At 42.8% G+C, this 25,045-nt stretch overlaps 1 protein-coding gene across 1 annotated transcript in view; it reads left to right on the top strand.

The window, feature by feature from the left end:
- Nucleotides 1-25,045, top strand: part of WWC2 (WW and C2 domain containing 2) — a 166,012-nt gene that overhangs the window by 76,085 nt on the left and 64,882 nt on the right. Inside the window, exons 2-4 of the mRNA XM_079909380.1 lie at nt 10,254-10,363; nt 21,001-21,204; nt 21,967-22,043. Of these exons, the coding sequence (XP_079765506.1) occupies nt 10,254-10,363; nt 21,001-21,204; nt 21,967-22,043 (391 nt within the window). The remainder of the gene's footprint in view (nt 1-10,253; nt 10,364-21,000; nt 21,205-21,966; nt 22,044-25,045) is intronic.

Raw genomic sequence — 25,045 nt, 5'->3', positions numbered from 1 at the left:
ACGTATTCTTCATAATGAGAATGTATTACCTGTATTTTTTTAAGGTAGGACCCAAAACTATAGTATATGTATAGTTTATTTAGTTTTATTCCAATCTTGTAAAAATGTGCATAATATTTTATGTGCATTGGTATACATATGTATATATTTATATAAGAAAAACATAGCCTAGAATGAAACATATTGTTAACTGGGGTTCTCCTTTAAGGTCTTAGGGATTAAAAAACATCTTCCCAGTTCCTTAAGTTTTGATAAAAGTAATACTGGTTCATTTAAATCACTTAATTGACCTCTCTAAGAGAGAGGTTGCATCTAACAAGGTCCTGTGCGTGCCGAGGGGTGGGTGGGTCGTGTGTCAGTCCTTTGTTGTTGTGACTGGAGCACATTCTCTTGGGTGAGTGTCCCGCTTCTTCCCGTCCTGGCTCTTGAACAGTTATTATCTGTGATGAAATCCTTGTTGGTTGTGTGTTGTTTAAAGTCTAGGGAGGAGGACAAGACAGTCTTGGTGGGTTTTTGTTTTGTTTGTTTGGACAATAATCTCTTTAGCCCTCTTCCTCTTTCAAACATTCCTACCTTCTTTGCCAGCATATCCACTTAAATTCTCAAACTATTTTCCAAAACCAAATAATCCAACAAGCAAACATTTCTTGGCACTTAGCAGAGAAATGAGGTTCAGGTTAAAGTGTTTGCTGACCTCTCTGTTTTCTTCTGTAGGGTAAGATACTTTTTTTAAAAAACTTGCTGAATTATTGAAACACCTGAAATAAATTCTTTTACCTCTTCGTAACTAAGAATCTGTTCCCTGTTTAGCTATTCATTTATGATACATAATATAATTATAGTAAACTAAAGTAAGTTATAGGACCAGATATTTTGATGCAGTTTTGAAAGGTTTTTTTCTCGTATCCTGCCTGTCCCATGGTCAGGAAACATGTTTGTCAACTATCACCTTAATATCAACCTTCATATTGTTTTCTTAGTAAATGCATTTACCATTACATCTTTGTAAATTGAACATTTTTAAAAAAATGACAGTTCTTCCATGGTGTCCCTGTTTTCATTTCTGTCTTCCTTTCTAATCTGCACCCACTCAGTCAACGTTGATTCTATGCCGACTGTGTACGAGGAAGGCGTTGGGCTAGAGATGCAGAGACGTGTGCAGAGCCCCTGCCTTTGAGAAGCTGGTCGAGAAATGAGAGTGTAGTAAAGGTGCCTGAGGTGACTCCTGAGTCTCTGTGGAGGTGGTCAGGCGGGACAGGATTCAGGGGACACTGTGTAAGAGTAGCATTCCTGGGTTACGTGGAATCAAGACTTTAATGGTTTTTTAATACTGCCGAACTGTTTCTTAAAAGGATGTATCAAGTTACAGAATCACCAGCAGTAAACGAAAGTAACTGATTTCCCATATCCTCACCAGAACTGAATTTCATCCTTAGAACAAAGCAAAACAAAACAAAAACTTGATATCCTAATAGACTTAAAATTAAGCCTTATTATTGTTTTATTTGGCATTTCTTTTTATTATTAGTGAAGTTGAACATTTTCCCATCTTTTTATTATTTTACTTACTCCAAATATTCACTTGGAGTCTTGACGTTGTTATAACTTGTTACTAATTTTTAAAAACAATTTATTGAGGTGAAATTCACACAACACAAAATTAACCACTTTAACGTGAACAATTTGGTGGCATATATACGTTCGCAGTGGTGTTCAACCATCACCTCTGTCTAGTTCCAAAACATTTCCATCACTCCAGTACCCGTTGAGCACTTTCTCCCCATTTGCCTCTCTCCCTAGCCCCTGGCAACCATTGAACTACTTTCCGTCTGCATGGATTTATCTATACTGGATATTTTATATACATGGAATTATAATATATGACCTTTGTTCTGGCTTCTTTCACTTAATATAATGTTTGGAGGTTCATCCACACTGTAGCATGTATAGGTACTTCATTCCTTTTTATGGCTGAATAATAATATACCACGTTGTTTATCCATTCATCCATTGATGGAAGTCTGAGTTCTTTCCACCTTTAGACTATTGTGAATGGTGCTGCTGTGAACATGTGCATACATGTAATTGTTCGGGTACCTTTTTTCAGTTCTTTTAGTTATTTGCCTCGGAGTGGGATGGTGGGGTTATGCAGTAATTCTATGGTTAACTCTTTGAGGAACTTCCAAACTGTTTTCTATAGAGGCTGAATCATTTTACATTCCCATCAACAATGCGCAACATTCCCATTTCTCTGCATCTTCATCAACACTTGTTGTTTCTGTTCTTTAAATTATAGCCACCCTAGTGAGTACCTCATTGTGGTTTTGATTTGCATTTCCCTCATGACTAATGATGTTGAATACTTGTTACTATGTATTTCATATATGAGAGAAAATGAGAGAAAAAGAAAACCTTTCTTTTAAAGAACTTATTTTAAAATTATTTAAATGTTCCTTGAGGGGAAAAAAAAGTTTACTTAAAATTAAATGAAGTGGCCCAAATCTGAGAATTATTAAGCCATTAATTTTGTCTAAACATTTCATAGTTTTCATAGTAGAGGTATTTGGTTTTTTTTTTTTTTTTTTTTTTTTTTTTTTTTTTGCGGTACGCGGGCCTCTCACTGCTGTGGCCTCTCTCGTTGTAGAGCACAGGCTTCGGACGCGCAGGCTCAGCGGCCATGGCTCACGGGCCCAGGCGCTCCACGGCATGTGGGGTCTTCCCAGATCGGGGCACGAACCCGTGTCCCTGCATCAGCAGGCGGACTCTCAACCACTGCGCCACCAGGGAAGCCCCAATAGAGATATTTCTGAAGCATAGGCTTTTGTCGCCAGGTTCCTTTTTTTAATAAATTTTTAAAATTAATTTATTTTTTGTTGCGTTGGGTCTGATGCGCGAGGGCTTCCTCTAGATGCGGCGAGCGGGGGCTACTCTTCGTTGCGGTGTGTAGGCTTCTCATTGCGGTGGCTTCTCTTGTTGTGGAGCACGGGCTCTAGGCACGCGGGCTTCAGTAGTTGTGGCACGTGGGCTCAGTAGTTGTGGCTCGTGGGCTCTAGAGCGCAGGCTCAGTAGTTGTGGCGCACGGACTTAGTCGCTCCGCGGCATGTGGGATCTTCCCGGCCCAGGGCTCGAACCTGTGTCCCCTGCACTGGCAGGCGGATTCTTAACCACTGCGCCACCAGGGAAGTCCCAGGTTCCTTTTTAAATTCAGTTTGTTTTCCTTTTCTCCATCACCTGGGTGTATTAGGCTGTAGTTTGTGCCCTTTAACCAGCGGTTCTCAAAGTGTGGTCCAGGGACCAACAGCATGAGCATCACTGGGGAAGCTGTCAGAAATGCAAATCCTAGTAGGTCAGGCCCCACCCCCGATCTGCTGAGTCAGAAGCTCTGGGAGTGGGCCCGGTAATCTGTTTTAATAAGCTTTTCAGATGAGTGGGATGTGCTCTTAGGTCTGAGAACCACTGCTGTAACTCAACATTTCTGGGCCAGTGTTGTATTAAGGAGCCCTTGTGGGAGATGGCATCCACAATTTTCGCCTTGTTAGCACCAACTTCTCTTTTATTTTTTTAATTTAGTTTCTTTCTTTCTTTCTTTATTTTTTGGCTGTGTCGGGTCTTGGTTGCGGCGCGCGAGCTTCTCTCTAGCTGTGGCGTGCAGGTTTTCTCTTTTCTAGCTGCGGCGCACAGGCTCCAGGGCGCGTGGCCTCTGTAGTTTTGCAGCACGGGCTCTCTCGTTGAGATGCGCGAGCTCAATAGCTGTGGCGCGCGGGCTTAGTTGCCCTGCGGCGTGTGGGATCTTAGTTCCCTGACCGGGCATGGAACCCGAGTCCCCTGCATTGGAAGGCGATTCTTTACCACTGGACCACCAGGGAAGTCCCCCACCTTTTCTTTTTAACTAAAGGAGGCAGACAATATAAACAATTAAATGGAATCCTATTATAACCTCCTGTTTAAGAATTACATACTATATGTATAAATCATATAGTTTTACCTAGAAATTGCTATTCAGTCTACAGATCATGTGAAGAGAGTATTTTTTAAAAGCTGCTTTTGATCTTTGGTCATATCCCTAAAGAATTTAAGAGTTGCGTGTCCTTGGTGTGTGTTTTTCCTCTCTCCTGTGATCGGGTCTTAGTTTTTACTTCTTTGGAGCCTCTTCTGCGAAGGTTTCTGGTACAAAGGCCCGCGATGACGTGGGCACCGCCATGTACGTGCTCAGGCAGCAGGAGCACTCTGTCCCTCATCTGCAGGGCCGTCTTAAAGCCCAGGCCCACTCCCACCTCCTCCCTCCAGAACTTTTTAAAGAGACTCCTTTCTTGCCATTTCTTCCAGAAATTGGTGGCTAGTTAATCCAAGTAGCATATCAATAGTTAAATCCGTGCCTGGAATGACAGTAGTGATGGCCACATCCTGCACAGGAATGGAAACTTCATGGCTGGAAACCACAAACTTTGACTAGAGAGAGAGGTGTGTGCGGTACAGTCACAGGCTTGTTTCATTACAAGTAAGTTGGGTTTTTTTTTTTCTTTTTTTTTTTTTCTTTTTTCTTTTTTTTGCGGTACGCGGGCCCCTCACTGCTGTGGCCTCCCCCACTGCGGAGCACAGGCTCCGGACGCGCAGGCTCAGCGGCCATGGCTCACGGGCCCAGCCGCTCCGCGGCACGTGGAATCCTCCCAGACCAGGGCACGAACCCGTGTCCCCTGCATCGGCAGGCGGACTCCCAACCACTGCGCCACCAGGGAAGCCCAAGTTGGGGTTTTTTTATTCCTGCACAGGGTATTCAAAGGGCGATAATAATTGTATCTACTTTGCGGAGGTTTATGGGGATTTAATTCACACATTTATAGACATGAAACCATGTGTGGTACATGGGAATCACTCAGTGAATGTTTTATATTATTAGGATAATTATGTAAAAATTGACCTTTTTTACATAGAATATTGTTATTGACATTTTTACAAGTAATGTTTGGGTCCCCAAAGCAACAGCACAAGCCGTGTGCACTTTCGAAGGTGATTGCTCACAAATGTTGCCTTTCAGGAGTCTCTTCATGAAGGAATTAGAGAATTAGGTTAGGTGGCATAAGGGAGATTTTAGGTCCTCCAGATCTAAAATCCCTAGGTCAGATAGAGTGAACGGTTAGGAAGCAAATGTCAAAAGAGGAGCCGGGAGATCTGAGGGAAGGCGTTTTGAAGGGTAGGGGGTATTGAGTCCTGTATATCTGTAGGCTGAGGGAGAAGGCATTAGCTATGTGAGAGGAGATTAACCCTTGATAATAACAGATGGAGTGAAGTTGCAGAGCAGGGAGAAGCGGATGGGATTAAGGGCAGGAGATGGGCAGGCTTTTGAGTGGAGGAGAGATATGAGAAACGGAGAGGGGATGGGGCATCCGTGTTCCAGGCGAGCAGACTTGGGAAACAAGATGGTTGTGTTTAAATATTTGAAAGCCCATCACGTGGAGGAGGGATTAAACTGATGCTCTTTGGCACAGTGGGTATAAACTGTAGGAAGACCAGATCTAGAGCCCACGTAGAGGACACCTGTCTGAGCACAAGGAGGTCCAAGAGGACATGATGGACTCAGTCTAAAGAAATGAGCCCAGTTAGACGCCACTTACCAGCTAGCAACCCTGCATGAGCCGTTCAAACCCAGGGCAGCAGTCTCCTGAGCGCGTCCATTGCCCCAGGTCCAGGCCTGCCCATCTGGCAGTTCTCTCCTGTCTGATGTGACCCTTTGAGAAGAATTTAAGCTAATTTCCCCAAAGACCCAGAACTAACTGCGTTACCCTCCTCTGAAGAGGTTTGTATTCTTAAAAGCCGGTTTCTTCCTGCTGCCTCTGTTCACTCATCCCTGGCATTCCCCTCATTTTGTTCCTTTGCGTTGCTGGTTTCCCTGCCTAGGATAGTGATCAAAACAGATAAGTTGTTTTTAGGGGACTAATCAGCAACATTATAAATTAAAATTCCCTCAGAACTATGGAGAGATTTCTGGTATTTTACCCTCCCTGTAAAATTCACATTGTGAATCTCATCTTGAATTCCTTCCCCGTTCTCTTGGAGCAATTCAGGCGGGTTTATGTGGGCCGATTCTGTAGCGATCAGAGACCTAGTCGACGATGCGAACTCTGCCTTGAGTTTCAGTTAAACGACAGCAGCAGCAGATGCTGTGAAGGAAAAATAACTCTTCAGACCTTTAACATTCAAGCTAAACTGTACATTTGGGAGGCTGGAACCGTGGCAAGAGTTTTATTAACCTGAAAATGGTTTTCTCTGTCAAGTGCCGTTTCGTTTAGTGCAATAAGCACAAACTCGGTCGCAGTTAGCGCAAAGTCATCGTTTCTGGCTGTGTGCTTGCACACACAGCAGTATTCGCCGTCGTGTAATTGGGAAGAGTAAATTCATCTGTGTGTGGCATCTCATGTCACAGGACAGGGATCCGTGGCCTGACAATAAATACTAAATGACAGGTTGTATAAAAGAATGATATAATGCCCCCAAGGAGAGGAAATACCTTGCAAAGTTCAAATTTTGTATGTAAACTGTGGCAAAGTGCTGCAGTAAATTGCCATTTTCTTCACATTAGTCACGGTGCAAAGGAAGACTGTTTTCTAAGCAAAGAGTAATCTCTGGAATTTCGCATAAAGATGGTCCGTAATTTCAGGCCTTCTGCATGCTGTTGCTCCTTTGTGGAGAACCAACGAACTCCGTCCATTTTTTACTTCCTTAACATCAAGGTAAGACTGACTGTTTCAGAGGTTCCTTGTGCAAAACAAGAGGAAGGAATTTAGAAGCTAATCAACATTTCTGCTCACCGTATTTGTTCTAAGTCATGTTTGTTTCTAATTTTGGAATACATCTGTTATTTTTGTTTCATGTTACTTCTTAGTATATCATAGTAATATGTTTTCTTTATCAGGATAGCAGTATATTTGAGTGATTCATTTTGTTTGGTATCTGAGAATGTTATTTTATTTATGTTTTATAATTTGGATAAGAATTAAAAATTTGACATTTATAAATATGTATTTAATGGTTTTACTTATTGAGAGGGTGTGGAGAAAAGATCTGTATTTATCCAGATACAGAAAATACAGTATTAAACTGATTTTTGCAGTAACGCCGCAAGGAAGCTTTTACGTTAAAATTCCAGGAATGGAAACGTCTGAATTTTTTTTTTAATTTTATTTTATGTTTTATACAGCCGGTTCTTATTAGTTATCTATTTTATACATATTAGTGTATACATGTCAATCCCAATCTCCCAATTCATCCCACCACCACCCCGCCACTTTCCCCGCCTTGGTGTCCATACGGGAAACGCCTGAATTTTTAACTGAGTTCACTTATAGGTGTAATTCTAGTGTTAGAACAGTGACAGTTAATAAAGTGCTTATTATCTGTTGACCAATAAATAGGAAAAGATGGGTTATTTCCAAGTGTAATCCAGTTACCATAACTTGTAATCATACTGCATGTTCTGAAACTTTTGTGACTTCTAATTCTAAAAGTAATAAGTATATTCATATCATACTCATGCTTAAACATGTTGCTTTGGTGCCAGGACAAAACTTGTGTAATGTCTCTCTTCTGTCATTTATACGTACCATTTCCATGTCTCCTTCTTCTTTATTTCTTTAGGGTTCATGTGCCTTTTAGACAGCAGAGATAGAGGAGTTTAAGGAAGGAGAATCGTCAAGCAGAATGATACGCAAGGGGCTTTGTCTAATCAGGTGGTCGAAGCTCAGTCTTACAGACAGAGTATGAAGACAAGGCCACTTTCCATGGTGTGGGGAGGGTTTTTAAAAATAAATTTATTTATTTATTTTTGGCTGCATTGGGTTTTCATTGCTGTACGCAGGCTTTCTCTAGTCGCGGCGAGCGGGGGCTACTCTTCGTTGCGGTGCGCGGGCTTCACATTGCGGTGGCTTCTCTTGTTGCAGAGCATGGGCTCTAGGTGCGCGGGTTTCAGTAGTTGTGGCTCATGGACTCTAGAGCGCAGGCTCAGTAGTTGTGGTGCACGGGCTTAGTTGCGGCATGTGGGATCTTCCCAGACCAGGGATGGAACCCATGTTCCCTGCATTGGCAGGCGGATTCTTTAACCACTGCACCACCAGGGAAGTCCCAGGGAGTTTTTGATGTACATAGTATCTAATTCCTTTGTCAAAAGAAAACTCAATTTTCCTGCCCAGTTTTTATGATATAAGGTGGGATTTGAGCATAATTCTAAGAGCCAGTTTTGGGACTCAGATTAAGTTCAAATCGACCCCAGGTTTGCAAAGCAAATATGGCAGATTGCCATATTTGGATGCATTGCTTAACATGTCTGAGATTCATTTCACTCATCTACTGCCTATGGAAGCTTTCCACTTATCAGGCATTACACCGTTTGGTTCTCATTTAAGCTTCATGATCTCCCCCAGTCCCTACCTTTTTAAAAAATAATAGATTGGAAAACAGGGGCTTTTCAGGTTAATAACCTGCCCCACGTTGTAAGATGGCAGAACAAGCATTTGAATCCAGGTCCCTTGGATCTCGAATTTCAAGTTCTTAACTTCTGAGCCAAATTCTCTAGAATTACCTGGAAAGCTTGATTAAACATACATTGCTGGGCCCTAGAGTTCCTGATCCTGTAGGCATATACTATACTAGAGGGCCCAAGGATTTGTTTCTAACCAGTTCCCAGATGTGGACGCTGCTGGTTGTGAGGACTAGACTTTGAGAAACACTGCTGTGCCTTGTGCTCCCAGAGTTGGTTCCTCTGGAGGGTGAGAGAGAGAATTCACGTGTGATGCTTGGATTCACAGTCACTGACATTTACTGACTGCTGCTTGACCATGTCCCAGACACTTTTCTGAGTTAATCCCTTTTCATCCTCCCATTAATCTTAGCAGGTAGTTAAATTGCAGGGAGAAGATGGGGTGTGTGATCACCACTTAAAATGAAGAGAAGGAAACTGAGGTAGAGAGAGCTGCCCAGTCAGGAGGTCTCACGGTGAGTCAGTGTGGTGACTGAGTCAGCCGGTGTTCGTGAATGCCAGGATCCCTGCAGCCGTCTCCAGAAGCGGATTTCATGCTTAGGGAAGGTTGAGAGAAAAGGAGACACTTCTTTCTTTCATCCCTTGGTGTTTTACGTCCTTGGAGGAGGGCTGTTGGCAGGCCACACCTGGGAAGAAAGGGTTTCCCTCCTTTTCATGTTTTTCTCCCAGCGTTCTGAAGGGTACACGACACAGTTCATTATTCTGATGAAAGTGATGTGATTCTGGGAACGACCTGTATTTCAGTTGCACTATGAGATCATTGATATTCACTAGCATGGATCACAGAGACTCCAGGTGATGTCATACGTAGGAACTGTGCTGGTGGTGCCAGTGCATTAAATTAGCAGAGATGTCACCTGAGGTTGGCCACCCTACAGCAGGGCGGTCACCAGTCTGTGGTGCTGGCCTGCCTGCAGCTGCTTTAACAGCCAGGGAAAATCTCAGATGCGAACATGAAGGAAGTGAGAGAGAAAATCAACCCATAATTAACTCTGAAACCTGTACTCTGCTTAGGTGACTAGTTTCCCGATTAGTTTTAAGGCTTAAAGAGAAAGTTTAAGGCAGTTTCAAAAGGTGAGATCACATTGATAATAGAAATACTTTGTGTGTTTGATTCCATTAAATATTTTGTTGAGAGACTGTTAAGTACAGGTATAAAAATATAAGTATAAAAATAAGATCTATTGTCTCTCCTGTCAAGGAGAGCTCTTTGTGGACCTTGCAGGCGAGTTAATATATAGTAGAGCGTCCAAATCTGAAGTTAGTGTAGCCTGATGCTTACCTCGTCTTAGAGGTACTGGTATGATGATTCCCATGATGCTGGTACTCGAATGCTGGGACAAACTTTTCTTTTCACTGAGATGGCTATCTAGCTGCAGAGCTCAAGCTAGATTCCAGCCCTCCTGACCCCTCAGCTTGGCGTTCTCCCTGATTTAAGATGGCCTTATTTATTTATTGTACAGATTTGTCTCCCAATCTGAAGCTGTGAACATTCCAAAGGGTATTATGACTTACTGCTACTTTTTTGGATATTCATCTCTGCATTTCAGCCTTGTTGTTTTTTTCTTTAAAGATTTCAGACACAGTAGTGCAAACTCTAGAAACAATCAAGAACAAAAAGGAAACGCAGCCTGGATGCTTAGCACGTGGGTAGGCTGCTGGATTTAAACATACGCGGTTGGATGGAAAGAATCACCTGTACCTTTATTCTGGTTTGTTACAGGCTGACGAAGCCCTTGTCGTTTGCTGACTGTGTTGGTGATGAGCTGCCGTGGGGATGGGAAGCCGGGTTTGACCCTCAGATTGGTGTCTACTACATCGATCACATAAACAGTAAGTTTTCCTCTTCGGTACGAGCAAGCATATCGGAAAATCTAGAGTCATACAAAAGAGTAAACATTTTACAAAGTGAATTTCTTTATTTTAAACCCCCGCTTTCCAGTGACTAATATTTAACTGAAATGTCCATTTTGGAGGTTGGGGCATGTGTGTAGAGTTAGGCTGATGGAGCAGAGTGGGAGAAAGGGGTCTGGTCTGCCTGTCTGCCTGCCTGTCTGTTAGGGCCTGAGTTTTCTTCAGCGCACGTCTAGGGCCTGTGGAGACCATGAGCCATCTGTCTCTTCTTTCCATGGCCACTGGGCCTTCAAGGTGGGGTTCCCCCTTTCTTGTCCTTGCCATGGAAAGAGATGGGCACGGGAGCAGCCTGGTCTAATGGCACAGCTGCCTGTGTGCCGGTGGGGTCCAGGGAGGGCTTGACACTCACCAGCGACTCTGCAAGACGCAGCTGTAGCTGTGGCGAGAAGACCAGAACCTCGTCTTGTTTCTGTTTCCTGATTTCTTTGTGGTTGGAAGGGGAGCACCTCTCACCGTAATAGCGTTTAGATCTGTCACTTCCCTGTCATGGTAAGCCTAGGGCAGAGGACCACTGTGGCTGTAAACAACTTTTTAAAACACGTACTTGAAGTAGTATTTTTTGTATGTTTTTTTATATTGTGTATGTGTTTATATTTCTATTTAGCTCTCTAGCCACCCCTATAAAAATTTTATTCAGATGGTCGAATGTAATAATCACTGATATTCATTTTGCTTATTTCACTTAAAAATAATTATTTTATTTTTATAGGTTCTTAGGAATACATAATGAACCTATACTCCATTATCTTAATATTCTTAGGTCTATCGTTACATTAAAATTTTATTTAATAAGTACTCATTAATATCTTTAGGAATAATATCATTACAGAAAAGTGTTTTATTTGATGTTCATTGACGAGTGACGGCTTGCGGCTGCCCTTGTCTAGATATAGGATAAAGATTTTGAGAGGCACAAAAAGCCCATATTTATAGCAGTGATCTCTTAGAAATCTAAGAATGTGAAATATGTTCACATCACGTATCGAATTTGTGAAAATATCCTTGCACAGATTCCCTGTCAGTCTCTTTCTTTACCTGTGCAAATACTCCTTTCCCAGCATGACTGGGAAGGTTCCAGAAGTGACTGGGCTGCTCCGCTCTGAAGTCTGCAGAGGCCGAAGGCCGTGGGGCGGACGGCCAATCGGGTGGGAAGGCTGCATGTGTGCCTCCAAGTGACCTAGTGTGAGGCTTCAGTGAAAGTGAGTTGAGATGAAGGACTCACTTCCAGTAATTTACACTGAAACGGGGTGCTCTGCCTAGAAGACCACCAAGCACGGATAATAAAATGCTCACCCCACCCGGAGGCAGCCAGGGAGCCAGAGAAGCTGACTCTTGAGAAGCCCAGCGTTCTGAGTGTTGCTTATGCCTTGGGGCGGGGAGTGTACAGGTAACAGTGTGAGTAGCTTAGTTGTGGTGGAATAGGTTCGAGGGCTGTGACATTGTCTAATTCTCACAGGTAGGTGAGATAGAGGGGTTGAAAGGAGCAAGGTCTTGGACGTATTAAGTCAGGTTTTCAACAAAAAGACGTATGGTTATTTAAATCTCACTTTTATACTTATTTTATATGGATAAAAGATTAGCTTTTTTTCCTTAAATAATATTTAGGGAACCAGAAACAAACCTTCCTCTCCTGATTCAATGGAAATAAGTTCTCATGGCACCAAAATGAGAAAATTAATTAGCTCAACTTCCCTCCCACTGCCGACAGTCTCTTCAGCTTCTAAACCCACCTCCAGGGCTCTCTGCTTTTTCTCAGTGGAAGAGGTGTTCTTCTGAATCATCCACCTCAACCCCCAAGACCCCGCTTAATAACTTCTATGTCCTATCCTTCTCTCCTAGGTAGTATCTTTACCAGTTATTTTCTGGTTTTAAAAATTTCTCCCGGGCTTCCCTAGTGGTGCAGTGGTTGAGAGTCTGCCTGCCGATGCAGGGGACACGGGTTCGTGTCCCGGTCCGGGAAGATCCCACATGCCGCGGAGCCTGCGCATCTGGAGCCTGTTGCTCCGCAACGGGAGAGGCCACAACAGTGAGAGGCCCGCGTACCGCAAAAAAAAAAAAAAAAAAAATTTCTCCCACCATTTCAATTTCTAATGGTTCTTTCATCTTAGTATTTAAACACTGGAGACTCTCAAAATGAAACCAAACCAAAACTACCAAAAGAAAAAACAAATAATAACAATCTCTCCCCCCCTCCCTCCCTCCTTCTCACTTTCTCTCATTCTCACTCTCTTGCTCACTCCTACTTGAAACAATCTTTAAACCCCCATCCCTTACAGCATGTCATCTGTTTTCCCTTCACCGGGAAACTCACTAAAAGCCACACACAGCCCCCATGGACTTCCCTTCCTCCATTGTTGGCCATGATTTCACATAAACGCTCTTGCCGAGGTCACCTGAGACCCCACAGGTGACGGAATCCCAGCGCCCCAGCCTGTCTTCCTTGGCCTTGATCTGACAGATCCCTGCCCCCACGGGCTACTCCCTCTTGCTCTTTACCCCTTTGGATTTCATGACACCTTCTGTTGGAATTTATTTGGCATACCTGGCTGCTCCTGCCGTTTTCTTTTGCCCATCTCTTCTTCTCCTGTACCTGCTATCAGGATTTCTGTAATCGTCTTCTCTTTGCAGCCTGCAGATCTCCTTGGGTGATGGCCACATTTGTCTCTTAGGGCTCGTCCGGAGTTCCAGATGCGTATATTTGATTCCTTACTGTGAGGCTCTTTCCAGTCTGCCCCACTGGCCTCCACTTTCATCTCCCACCCTGTCCTTCCCTGGCACGGGATGACGCTCCAGCTGTGCCTTGTGCTTCCTTGGCTTTCTGCCTTTCTTTGCATTTGTTGGTTCTAGCCCTGGTCACTCTCTGCGCAGCCCCCAGGCCTTCCCTTTCGGCCGACTGCGATATCCTTCTAGGGTCCGTCTGCTCGGTCTGTCTGCCCACTGTTTCCCAGAGGCCTTCTCTGGCACCTGACCCTCCACCTTGCAAGTCCCCACCCCATTCTGAATTAGTTGCCCCGTGCAGGTATTTCTTAGTACCAGGTGCTTAAGGATTTTAAAATAGCACTTGTTATATTGCATTTAAATTATTTATTTGTATGTTTTTCCTCGCTAAATTGTGAGCTTCTTGTGCACAGTGACTGCATCTTTATTTCTCTATCTTTGGGTGCCTGGTATGATGATAAACTCTTACATGTTAGAACAAAGAAGAGCTTTATTGTTTAACTCACAGATTAAAAGCTTTCTGTTTGTTTTGAAAGAAGTTGAAGTGCATTTCAGTTATAAATTATGCTTCAGAAAGCACTACTCTGAATACTTTAAAACTTGATTGTCAGAACACACATGTTTAAGTCTCGCATTTTGCTTTGGTACAGTAATGGTACCCCAGTGACCTGATGGATTTACTGTGCCCTAACGTGCCCCTATTACCCACAGCAGGTAGTTTTCCCACTAAAAAGGACCTGGTCCGTTATCTCATTAATCTTAAAGACATTCCTATGAAGTAGTTAGGGAGCTAATTGTATTATCTTCTCTTAACAGCTGGTCTACACATATGTTGTGTCTTGACATTGTATAGTTTCAGCATTATTTTCTCCTTATTTCAATAAAAAAATGAAATTAAGACTGCTTGGCTGTTTAATACTATTTCTATGTAACACTGTTAAATATCTAGAAGGAAAAGTTTTGACCTTGACAGTGATAGTTATTTTAGGCCCTACGTGTTTTCTGATAGAATTCACCTTTTAGTGGCTGTGTGTGCGGAGTCGGGGTGTAGATATTGATGGGGGTGTTTGTAACTAACTAGAAGGTAATTATGAAGTACTGTTTGTAAGGTTTTGATATTATCACTGCAACCAGAAGCAAATCACTTTTTGATAGGGTCAGAGTTGTACTTAACTTTTTTGTCTTTTAGTAATTAAGGTCTTATTTACATATAAGAAAATGCACAGATTTTAAGTACGTATTTCAGTGAATTTTGACAAATGTATACTCCTCTGTAGTTGCCAGCAATCAAGATACAAGATATTCTCACCCCGCCCCCAGAAAGTTCTTTCCTGCCCCTTGCCTGTCACCCCTCCCCACTGCTGCAAATTGCTTTGATTTCTATCATCACACCTTAGCTTTGCCTGTTCTAGAATTTCATATAAATGGAGTGTGTGTTCAATTTGTGAACGGAATCTTTTACTCACGTTATTTTTAAGGAATATACTACTGATACACACAATATCACAGATGAATATTCATGGTACACATATCTTATATATCCATAGCCAGGATATATAAGCACTCCTGGAAATCAACATTAAAAGGACAAACGAACCAATTTAAAAACAGGCAACAGGGCTTCCCTGGTGGCGCAGTGGTTGAGAGTCCGCCTGCCGATGCAGGGGACACGGGTTCGTGCCCCGGTCTGGGAAGATCCCACATGCCGTGGAGCGGCTGGGCCCGTGAGCCATGGCCGCTGAGCCTGCGCGTCCGGAGCCTGTGCTCCGCAATGGGAGAGGCCACAACAGTGAGAGGCCCGCGTACCGCAAAAGAAAAAAAAAAACAGGCAACAAACTTAAATAGACAGTTCCTCAGCTCTCCTCTCTCATCTTTCCCCATGCTGTCTCGGAGAGATTGGATGGTGTGTTCTTCATATTACCCTCAATCAAACTCCTCTATATTAGCTTTGAAGCAGCACATGTGTTCAGGTTTGATGAAAGTTCCTCAGGTGTATATGCTATTTAATATGGAGTTGTTTCCTTTAGGAGAAACGAAATAAATTTTTGACCCTTCTACTTCATCTCTGATTTATTTCATCCTTTATGTTTTCCTAGGAGGATAAACTGTTAAGATATATATATTTTTTGTGGTACGTGGGTTTCTCACTGCTGTGGTCTCTCCCGTTGTGGAGCAACAGGCTCTGGACATGCAGGCTCAGCGGCCATGGCTCACGGGTGCAGCTGCTCTGCGGCATGTGGGATCTTCCCGGACCGGGGCACGAACCCATGTCCCCTGCATCGGCAGGTGGACTCTCAACCACTACGCCACCAGGGAAGCCCTGTTAAGATATTTTATAAAGAAAAAATTTAGATACTTAAAATATCCAAGTAGAACATATTATGCTGGTAGTGATACTAACACTTATTAGTTAGCATCACTGATAAGTGATAAGTTACATATTTCATATAGTTGTCAAGTTCAGGGACCTCTTCATAGTCACAGTCATCTGTCTCTTCCCCCTGGATATAGAGCTGACATAGATAACCACGCCTTTCTTCTTAAACCTGTTTTCCTCACTTCACTGTTCCTTCTTTCTCTCCTCATTTGCCTCATATTCCTTTTGAGAGTCCCTGTATCCTGTCACTCCCCGAAGATGTGGCCTTACCCACCTCCCCCAGCATGCTGTCCTTTATCTACAGCAGTACCATCCTTTGCCATTACTATGTTAATGACCCTTCTATCTGTCTATCTGACTCTGATTGTCCTAATATTTGTCAAACATTTCCAATTGTAGGACACTGCTACCTATTTTGCCATTGAAACTTCAAACAAGTACAAAATGGGATTCTTCAGTTTTCCCTTTGACTTCATTATTTTTCGAAACACAGTCCTCATGGTTACTGAGTTGAAAAATGTAGAATCATCTTGTCAATTCTTGTTGATCTTTTCCTCTATATTTTCAGATTTGCTCCTTTAGCCTCATTTTCACTGCCATTTTCCTAATTCAGACCCTCATTGCCTTGTGCCTTTTGTTCCTTTCCCGTTAAAAAAAATATATATATATTTTGTTTGTTTGTTTTTGTTTTTGTTTTTGCGGTACGTGGTCCTCTCACTGTCGTGGCCTCTCCCGTTGCGGAGCACAGGCTCTGGACGCGCAGGCTCAGCGGCCATGGCTCACGGGCCCAGCCGCTCCACGGCATGTGGGATCTTCCCAGACCGGGGCACAAACCCGTGTCCCCTGCATTGGCAGGCGGACTCTCAACCACTGCGCCACCAGGGAAGCCCTAAAAAATATTTTTTAATAGAAGTAATAGATATGATAGGAGAAAAGTAGAAAATGTGGGTAAATAAAAGGAAGAAATTATCTATATTCATACTACTCAGAGATAATCAAGTATTCTAAATCTTGTAGTGTGTATCCTTCCAGACTTTTTCATATTGATACACACAGACACATGCACACACGCACACACGAGTGTTCAATATATTGTATACATCAAGTGGGATTATATTACATACGTACAGTTTTATAAACTGCTTTTTTTAACTTATTGTATAATCTTTCATTCAAAAAATTTTCTGCACAATCATATCAACTCTTTTGATAATAGAACCTCACATTTCTCTCAGATGATCCTCCTAAAATATAGCTAAGATCCTTTCATGCCCTTACTTAGAGCCTTTCTACTGCATACTGTTGCTTACAAAATGAGTTTCATATTTATTAACCTGGCGTTCGAGAAACCATCTAGTCCCTCCTGGAGTATTGGGGAAGAAGTGAGAACGTAGAGCAGAATTCTAGTACCACCATCACTAGCAGAACAAAGGAGAACAAGTGAAGCACCATATCCATTCTGAAGGGCACGGCTGCAGCTACTTAGAGAAGGCGCTTTAAGCTCATAACCCAAAGGATGAGTAAGTTACCAGTCCTGGAGAACACGGGGAGGGGGTAGGCTTTGGGAGTTTGGAGGAGAAACTGCCTGGAAGAAGGAAGACCCACAAGTAAAGCCAGAGGTCTGAAGAGGCCTCAGGAAGCAGGACTCAATGAAGGAAAGAAAAGAAATTCAGTGCAGCTGAGGCTGGTGTGAATGAGGCTGGGGAAAACGGCTGGAGCGGCAAACAGGGGTTTGGTCCTTGAAGGGCCTCTTGTCTGGGACCTTTCAAAGCCCTTCTTAATCACTGCCTGTTCCATGGGACCTTACTTTTTCAGCCAGAGGAAACTCCCGTGTCTCTAAACTTCTGTGGCACTTGACCTTTCTCTTCTCGGGGCTCTCGCCATTTTCTACCGTATAAAACAGTTGTGTCGTTGTTGTTGTTTTAATTCCTGTGTCACAATTTCTTCTATACTTTATAATTTCTTTGGAAGGAGGGATCATACCTGAACATCCTGTTTTCCCTAGTGCATGCAGTAGATGCTCAATTGTCTGTAGAACAAACAGATAAGTGAACATAGCAGATAGTGTCTATAAAGGAAGATAAGGAGAGTTACTCATATTCATTTCATTCATTCTTCCTGAGCACAGCAGAAAGAATAGAAATGTGCATGAGAGACAGAAATAATATTCCTTTGAAGAGTCTAATGTTATCTCCCCTGATAAGCTCTTGTAACTCACAACGTGTTCTCTATCTATAAAGTTCCACATCTATAAAACTGATGGAATGTGAATTCCCTTGAGGTGCGTGACATTTTAACAGTACTACTTTAACTACTTCTTTCATATAGTAGACAACATGCAAATTATATTGCATTATAATACAGTGCTATCCCAAGGCCACCAGGTCTTAATAAAAAAATACCACGTTTGTATAATATACCTTTTTGAGTATTTACATTTAATAAATATTCTTCACAGGTCTATTCAGCAAATATAACTGATGGAGATGAAGCACAATCTTGCTTTATGAAGGCTTCTTCAAAGGCGCCTCTGGGAACCCACTTCTGTAGTTCATATTTGAATGGGGCGGTATATTGGAAATGTCAACGTTTCCTGCCGAGTCTCTTGTAGCATCCAGTATTTAAACCAGTCGACTGGAGTGTTTCTGCTGATGTATCCAAAACAAATGCTGATAGTTTATTATTATTATTATCATTGTACTTTATTCATTTAAGTGTCAGTCAGTGTTACTTTCAGGGTTTTGTGGCAATTTAGCTGTTGACAAGCATTTTATTGAAAGGATGCCAGTTCGCCAATATGTAGGGAACTATGATTAGGTAAAACCTCCAGAGATATTGAGAGAGAACTGGAAGTATGTATCTTGCTATAGCTCTTATAATGTAGGAACATTTCAAGTTTTTCATGCACATTTTCAGTTTGTATCATCTCTTTATTTGGTTAGTTTCCTAGTTATGTATCTCACTGTAACAGGTTGCATTTATTATCTCGTTGTTTCTTCGGGCGCTGAAGCCAAGCAAGGCTGAGCCAGGTCCTCTGGCTCCAGGTCTCTCACAGGGTGTCCTCAAGGTGTGAGCCAGGCTGTGTCACCCCCAGGCATGACCGGAGGAGGCCTGCTTCCAGGCTCACTCGTGTGGTGGCTGACACGATTCATTCAGTTCCTTGTCTGCGCCGGCCGTCACACCCCTCTCCTCGCTACGTGCATAGGATGGCGTGTAACCTGGCAGTTGGCTTCACTAGAGCAAAAAAGCCAAGGAAGGCCAGGCAGAGAGGGCACGACGGCGGTCACAGTGACACCCAGTCTCTGTGTGCTCTTCGTTCGAAGCAAGTTGCACACGCTAGCCGGTATTCAGGGGTGTGCACGCTAGGAAGTGAGGATTATTGGGGGTCATCCACAGTTAAGACAGTAAATTTCTGTTTGTTAGAGGATGAATTCTCTGTGCTTTGAGTCAGTTTGCATTTGTATATAGAAATATTGGAAATGAATGTGAATATTACATGTTTGGATAGCCAGAGACCTGAGTTATAAGGAATATTTAAAATGGAGACGTTTAGGCTCTTATTGGCTGATCACTGTCTATTCTCCGTGTTGCCCAGACGCCGAGCCTGCCCCTTGCGACGATGCCCTTGAAGATTCTTGGCTGGGGGGCTGTCTGTCCAGCACTGCCCCCTCCTGCATATCTTCTTTGGACATTGACTCTAGCGTATTTTTCCCCACAATTACATGAGATTTGCCTCTTTTGCACATTGAAGTATTTACATCTTTAAAAATTCGTGTTCCGAATACTCACTACTTTAGAGAAAGCGCTGATGTTTTCTCTAACCACTGACGGAAGGGAGGGCTGTAGGTCTGAGGCAGTGGTGGCGGTGCCCCTGGCTGACCCAGGCCTCCCTTGGCCCAAAGGGGACCCAGGCTTCACGTCTGAACCACTGTAGTGTTATCACTTATCCCTGGAGACCAGGTTAAGCATTTCCAGAGCCAGCCTGGCCGCTGGAGATAATTGTGGTCACAGCAGATCGTCTACTATCATTCTCTGCATTTTGACTCACTGGAGTCCTTAGGGGCAACCAGAAATACCGAGTTGGGGTACATTAAGGTTGAGAGTCACACACAAAGCATTTTGAAGACAGTACACACCACTGGACATTCCAGCAAATTGATAAGTTAATTATCCAATCGTAACTTGTCAGGAAGAGGTAGGTCCTCATGTTCATGCAGTGGCCAGCCCGTATGACCCATCTGTCTTGGTTGTACCTGGGATTTAATTTCTAGAGATGGCTGAGTGACAACACAAATAGGTCAGTGCCATCGAAAGAAGTTGTACTACTTACAGTTCCCAAGAGAGGGGGGCCACATCACACCATGCAGGGCCACGTGGGGAAGCACCTGGGGTCTGTCAGGAGGCAGAAGGAGCGAAGGGGAAAGCATGGGCCAGAGCCTTTATTTTGGTTCCCTCTGGGAGGAGTGGGTGAGGCAGAGGAGGCGAGTTTGAACAAGTTTAGAATGGGATGTTTTGAATAATTCGTAATTCCATGCAGGAGGCAGTATGTGAGCTGTTGCAGAGCACGGACTCTCAGCCACAACCGCTCATGGGAATCACTGGAGGAGCTTGTAAACCTGCCATTGCCTGGGTTCCACCCACAGAAACTCTAATTGGTCTGGGATTTATTTTAGAGCTCTCTAGGTGATGCTAGTATGCAGAAGTGCAGAACCAAGAACTGTGCCTTGGGGTATTCTCCTTAACCTGTGACCGGGGTTTGGTCTTTGTGTTTGTTTGTTTTAAAATCTCTGAGCCATTATGGACTAACTGATATTTTTATAAAATAACAATAAAAATGAATTGGAAAAGTTGAAAAAAATGCAAAATGCAAGGCCCAGTATTATTATTATTAGAGTCAACAGATATAGGATAACTGTATGAAATTGCTGTAAACATTTCAAAATGTTTACTCTTGATATCTGTACTTATTGTCACAGACACGTAACAGAGTTTACGGACCGGCGCTGGTCTGCAGACCACACTTTGAGTACTGCTGATGTAGAGGGCAGCCTGGCAAGAGTCCTGTACTGAGTGAATAGAAGCATGGGAAGCAGGTTGGGTTCAGATCATACAGGGCCATAAAAGCTTGGCTTTTATTCTGAAGGTACTGGGGAGCCAGACAGTTCTTGAAAGGAAGGACCTAAGCACAGCCCTGCTGCTGTGCTTACCTAGGCAACACTGTGTCTGAGGGACTGGCAATGAGGATAAACTGCTGACGAGGACCTGAAAGGGGTTGGGATGGGGAGGCACTGGGTAAACCAAAATAGACACTCTATCACACTTCTGGAGAAGTCACTTTATACCACTAATAAACTACTTAAAGGAGGTAAGAAATAAAGATGGCTACTTTTTTGAAAGCTTAAATAAATAGACAAAAAAAATTATTAAATTCTGAAAAATAACCCACCTAATATACTTTCAGAAACCACGCAGATTGAAGATCCAAGGAAACAATGGAGGGGGGAACAGGAGAAAATGCTCAAGGACTATCTGTCCGTGGCTCAGGATGCCCTCAGGACGCAGAAGGAGCTGTACCACGTGAAGGAGCAAAGACTGGCCCTGGCCCTGGATGAATACGTCCGGTTAAATGACGCCTACAAGGAAAAGTCGAGCTCTCGCACCAGCTGTAAGTACAGCGTGGCTGTTCAGACCTGAGAAATGGGGACCAAGTCGTAGGTAATAGAAGGCCACTTGGGTTTCTGTGGGACTTTGTTCTGAGTCCTGTTCCTTCCCGGGCAGGAAGAGTCCCTCAGAGCCACGTGAGGCTGAGGGCACACATCAGATTTCTCAGTAAAACCCCTTGACCCCATTCCAGATAAAAGTCTCCTCAGTGGGGGATTAATGTTTACCTCTTCAGATCAGGGCAAATAATTTGGCCCTTGTGCTACTCTTGTACAATGTTTGCAGTGGGACTAAACTAAAACTGGAGCTATTAACTAGAATGAAGTTTCTGTTGAACACCTGAGTTGACCGACCTCTCTCTCATCTCAGAAATTGATAATCTGGAGCTGGTCTTGTTTAAAGAAGCATCTGTGATGGGCCCAGAAGTTCTACTTAAATTACAAGTTTCTGGATAATGCAAAGCTCTGATAAACTGGGTCTGCAATAAGATTCTCTAAGATTTTATCCATAGATATAAAATTCAGAGGAAAATGAGGCGCTGGGGTCTTTATAACATTCCTTTTTCTTGAAAAAAATTATAAAGGTTTGAAGATGACTTTTTATATTTAGGTGTCTGATGAATGACAGTAAAGGAGTTATAAAGTTAAGTAAGTATCCACAGAAGCATGTAAATCTTGTTGTTTTTAGAGTTTGTAAATTCCAAGTTGACAACTAGTTATGCAACTTGTACAAGTTACTTTTTTTTTTTCTTTTTTCCCTTTGAAAGTATTCTCAGGATCTTCATCCAGTACTAAATATGACCCTGATATCTTAAAAGCTGAGATCTCCACTACGCGATTAAGGGTAAGACTTTTTTATTGTGGTTCTTCGTGGAACGTATGCCTAGAATCTGGAAGGGGACTTTGTGGTCATCTGCCCTCTCCATTCAATGCAGGAACCCTTTCATTTATCCTCGATGGGTAGTCTTTCTGCTTCTGTTAGAACATGTGAGTGATTGAGATTGTTCTTCCTATTGAGAGAGAGTGTGTTCCTTTTCTGGGCAGTTTTATTATTTGCAGTTAGTATACTGCATCAAAATTTGAGTCTGGAAAACTTACTTTTCCTTATTGTGCTGAAATACACGTCCAGAGTTGAGCCTAGTTGCTCCTTCATCAGACAGCCTAATATTTCAAGATGCCCACGGTTCACATCACCACGTCACTTCCTTTTCTAGTGCCTCACACTTCCTCATGGGTTGTTTGCCCATCTTCACCCTAAATCTTTTTGACCACACTGCTGTTAAGGTCACAGCTTGTTTACCCTTGACTTTTGGAGTCTTACAGACTGTTCACCAAGTAAACAAACTCATGCAACCAATACATAGGTCATGAAAGAGATTATTGCCATGACCCCAGAAGCCCCCATGGTATCCCCTCATCATCATCCTTCTCCCTAAAGGTGACACTAGGTGACCTTTATTTATTTATTTTTGCGGTACGCGGGCCTCTCACTGTTGTGGCCTCTCCCGTTGCGGAGCACAGGCTCCGGACGCGCAGGCTCAGCGGCCATGGCCCACGGGCCCAGCCGCTCCGCGGCACGTGGGATCTTCCCGGACCAGGGCACGAACCCTTGTTCCCTGCATCGGCAGGCGGACTCTCAACCACTGTGCCACCAGGGAAGCCCACTAGGTGACCTTTATTGGCAATACTCTAAGTTGATTTTCTGCCTGCTTTGAACTTTGTGAAATTGGAATGCTACCTCATGGATTATTGATGGCTTCTTTTGTTCAACATTTTGAGGTTCATCTACATTCACTTTTATTGCTGTAAAGCAGTCCACTTTCGTATAGATACCATGAATTCTTTATTTCTTCTACTGTCGACGTACATTAGCGTTTATTCGAATTGCTGGTAATTAAAAATTATGCCTTAGTGTCCGTGTCTACTACACATGTCTTTGGGTGCACAGATGTACACATTTTTGTTGGTTATGCACCTAGGAGTGGAATTGCCGTGTCAAAAAATATACATAGCTTCAACTCGAGCAGATACTGACACACGGTTTTGGGCCTTGTTACTTCCTAATATCTGCCCTTAAAGCTCTAAATTACTTTCTGTGCGTGGCTTTTGCATACATCCCATAGGTTTTGAATTTGTATTTTTATTATCAGTCAGTTCAAAATATTTTCTAATTTCTTTATAATTTCTCATATGAGTATATTACTTAATTTTTAAACCGGTTAGGATTTTCTTATCTTTTATTATTGGTTTCAGCTTAATTCCACTGTGTGTTTTTTCAATTCTAAAATTTCTATTTATTTTTTGTTTCTAGTTACTTGCCCAAATTCTGCATGTTGATATAATAATTTTTCTGAATGAAATAATCACAGTTATTTGAAAATTCCACGTCTTAATTAGTATAATATCTAGATTTCCTGTATGTTGGATTCTTCGGTCTGTTTTTTTCTCTTGATTTTTGGTCAATATTTGACATCTCACAGCTGCTTACTTTTAATTAAGAGCCATATATTACGTATGAAAGAGAATAAAGATCATTTGAGGTTTGGGATGATCTTGTTATCCTTCAAAGAGGATTTAGTTTTGCTTCTTATAGGCAGTTAGTCCAGGGGTAGATAGTTTTAATTCAGTCAGCGTTTGAGTTTTCTGAATTCTGGGCTTCCTTCATTTTTCTCAGAGTGGGTCTATTTCCAGTCCACCCTTTCTCTTAGGGCGGAGCTTTTCAGAATCCCAGTTGAACTCCTGGGCTGTTTCCTGAGGGTCCCTTTGCCGGATTGAGGCTGGATTCCAGTCTCTCCCCGAAGCCTCTCAGCTCTGTGGGACAGCCGGTGCTTTCTGTGTGTCAGGCTCTCTCGGTCACTACATTCTCCCAGCTTTTCACTTTCCCTACACATAGGCAAATGCCTCAAAAGGAAAAACAGTGCCAAGTTTGGATCTTGACTATGGGCTTCCCTTATTGCCTTAGTCGTTCGCCCGTGTCTTCAAATAGATGTTCTTTTCTGTTTTGTTTTACCTCACAACTTTTCTATCGTTCTCAGAAAAAGAGTGTGAAAAAGTTCGTCTATACTTTCTGGAAGCAAACCTCTCTTCAGTCTGGATTTCTGGGTTTCACTTATGGAAGTCATTGTTAGAAGTGTTCTTTTCTACCATAAACAACCCTTACTCTGTCAATCCACCTTTATTTCTCTGTACGTTCCTTAAGAATCTCATGGGCTGGTTTGTGGGATCCTTGCTGCTCCATGTCTACCATGTGTGTACATTTCTGTGATCTGCTAGGCAGATACCTTATCTAAAAAAGGCGGTGGGGGGGCGGAGAATGAAGGTATTTTGTCAAAAGTTACTCTTGCTAAACTTCAGTATTCCCTTGAGTTGTGCACTTCTCAAGAAGTTATTACTTATTATTACTGCCCTTTGAAATTTTAAACATTTTTCACGTTCTTTTCTTTGTAAGACATATTGTAAATGGAATACCTCAACAGGCTGTCATAATCTGTCCATTTAAATGCTATTTTAGGAAAGATGCAAACTAAGGGAGGGATTTAAAATCAAAAGTACATATAGGATATCTCACACAAATAACTGTTAGAAGGAAATGGAGCCCCGTCTCACTGGGGGAGATCCCAGAAGATCCCAAGTAGTCCTGTCCCCTGGACATGTCTCCTAATGCAGCAGAATCCCTCAGACAAAGCTTATGTTGTGCCAGGTTTAATGTGCTCTTAATATCAGAAGCCTGTGTTTCATGTGTATGGCATCACTGTGGGACCACAAAGGTGAGTCAGGAAGGAGTGCCTTCCCCACGAAGGTGCTTCCTTCAAGAAGAGGTAGAAGACATTCATAATAACTGTAATG

The sequence above is a fragment of the Stenella coeruleoalba genome, assembly GCF_951394435.1.
Source record: "Stenella coeruleoalba genome assembly, chromosome: 21".
In the NCBI taxonomy this organism is placed as follows: domain Eukaryota; kingdom Metazoa; phylum Chordata; class Mammalia; order Artiodactyla; family Delphinidae; genus Stenella; species Stenella coeruleoalba.
The sequence above is the reverse complement of the archived record's forward strand: the minus strand, read 5'-3'. Positions and strand labels throughout refer to the sequence as shown.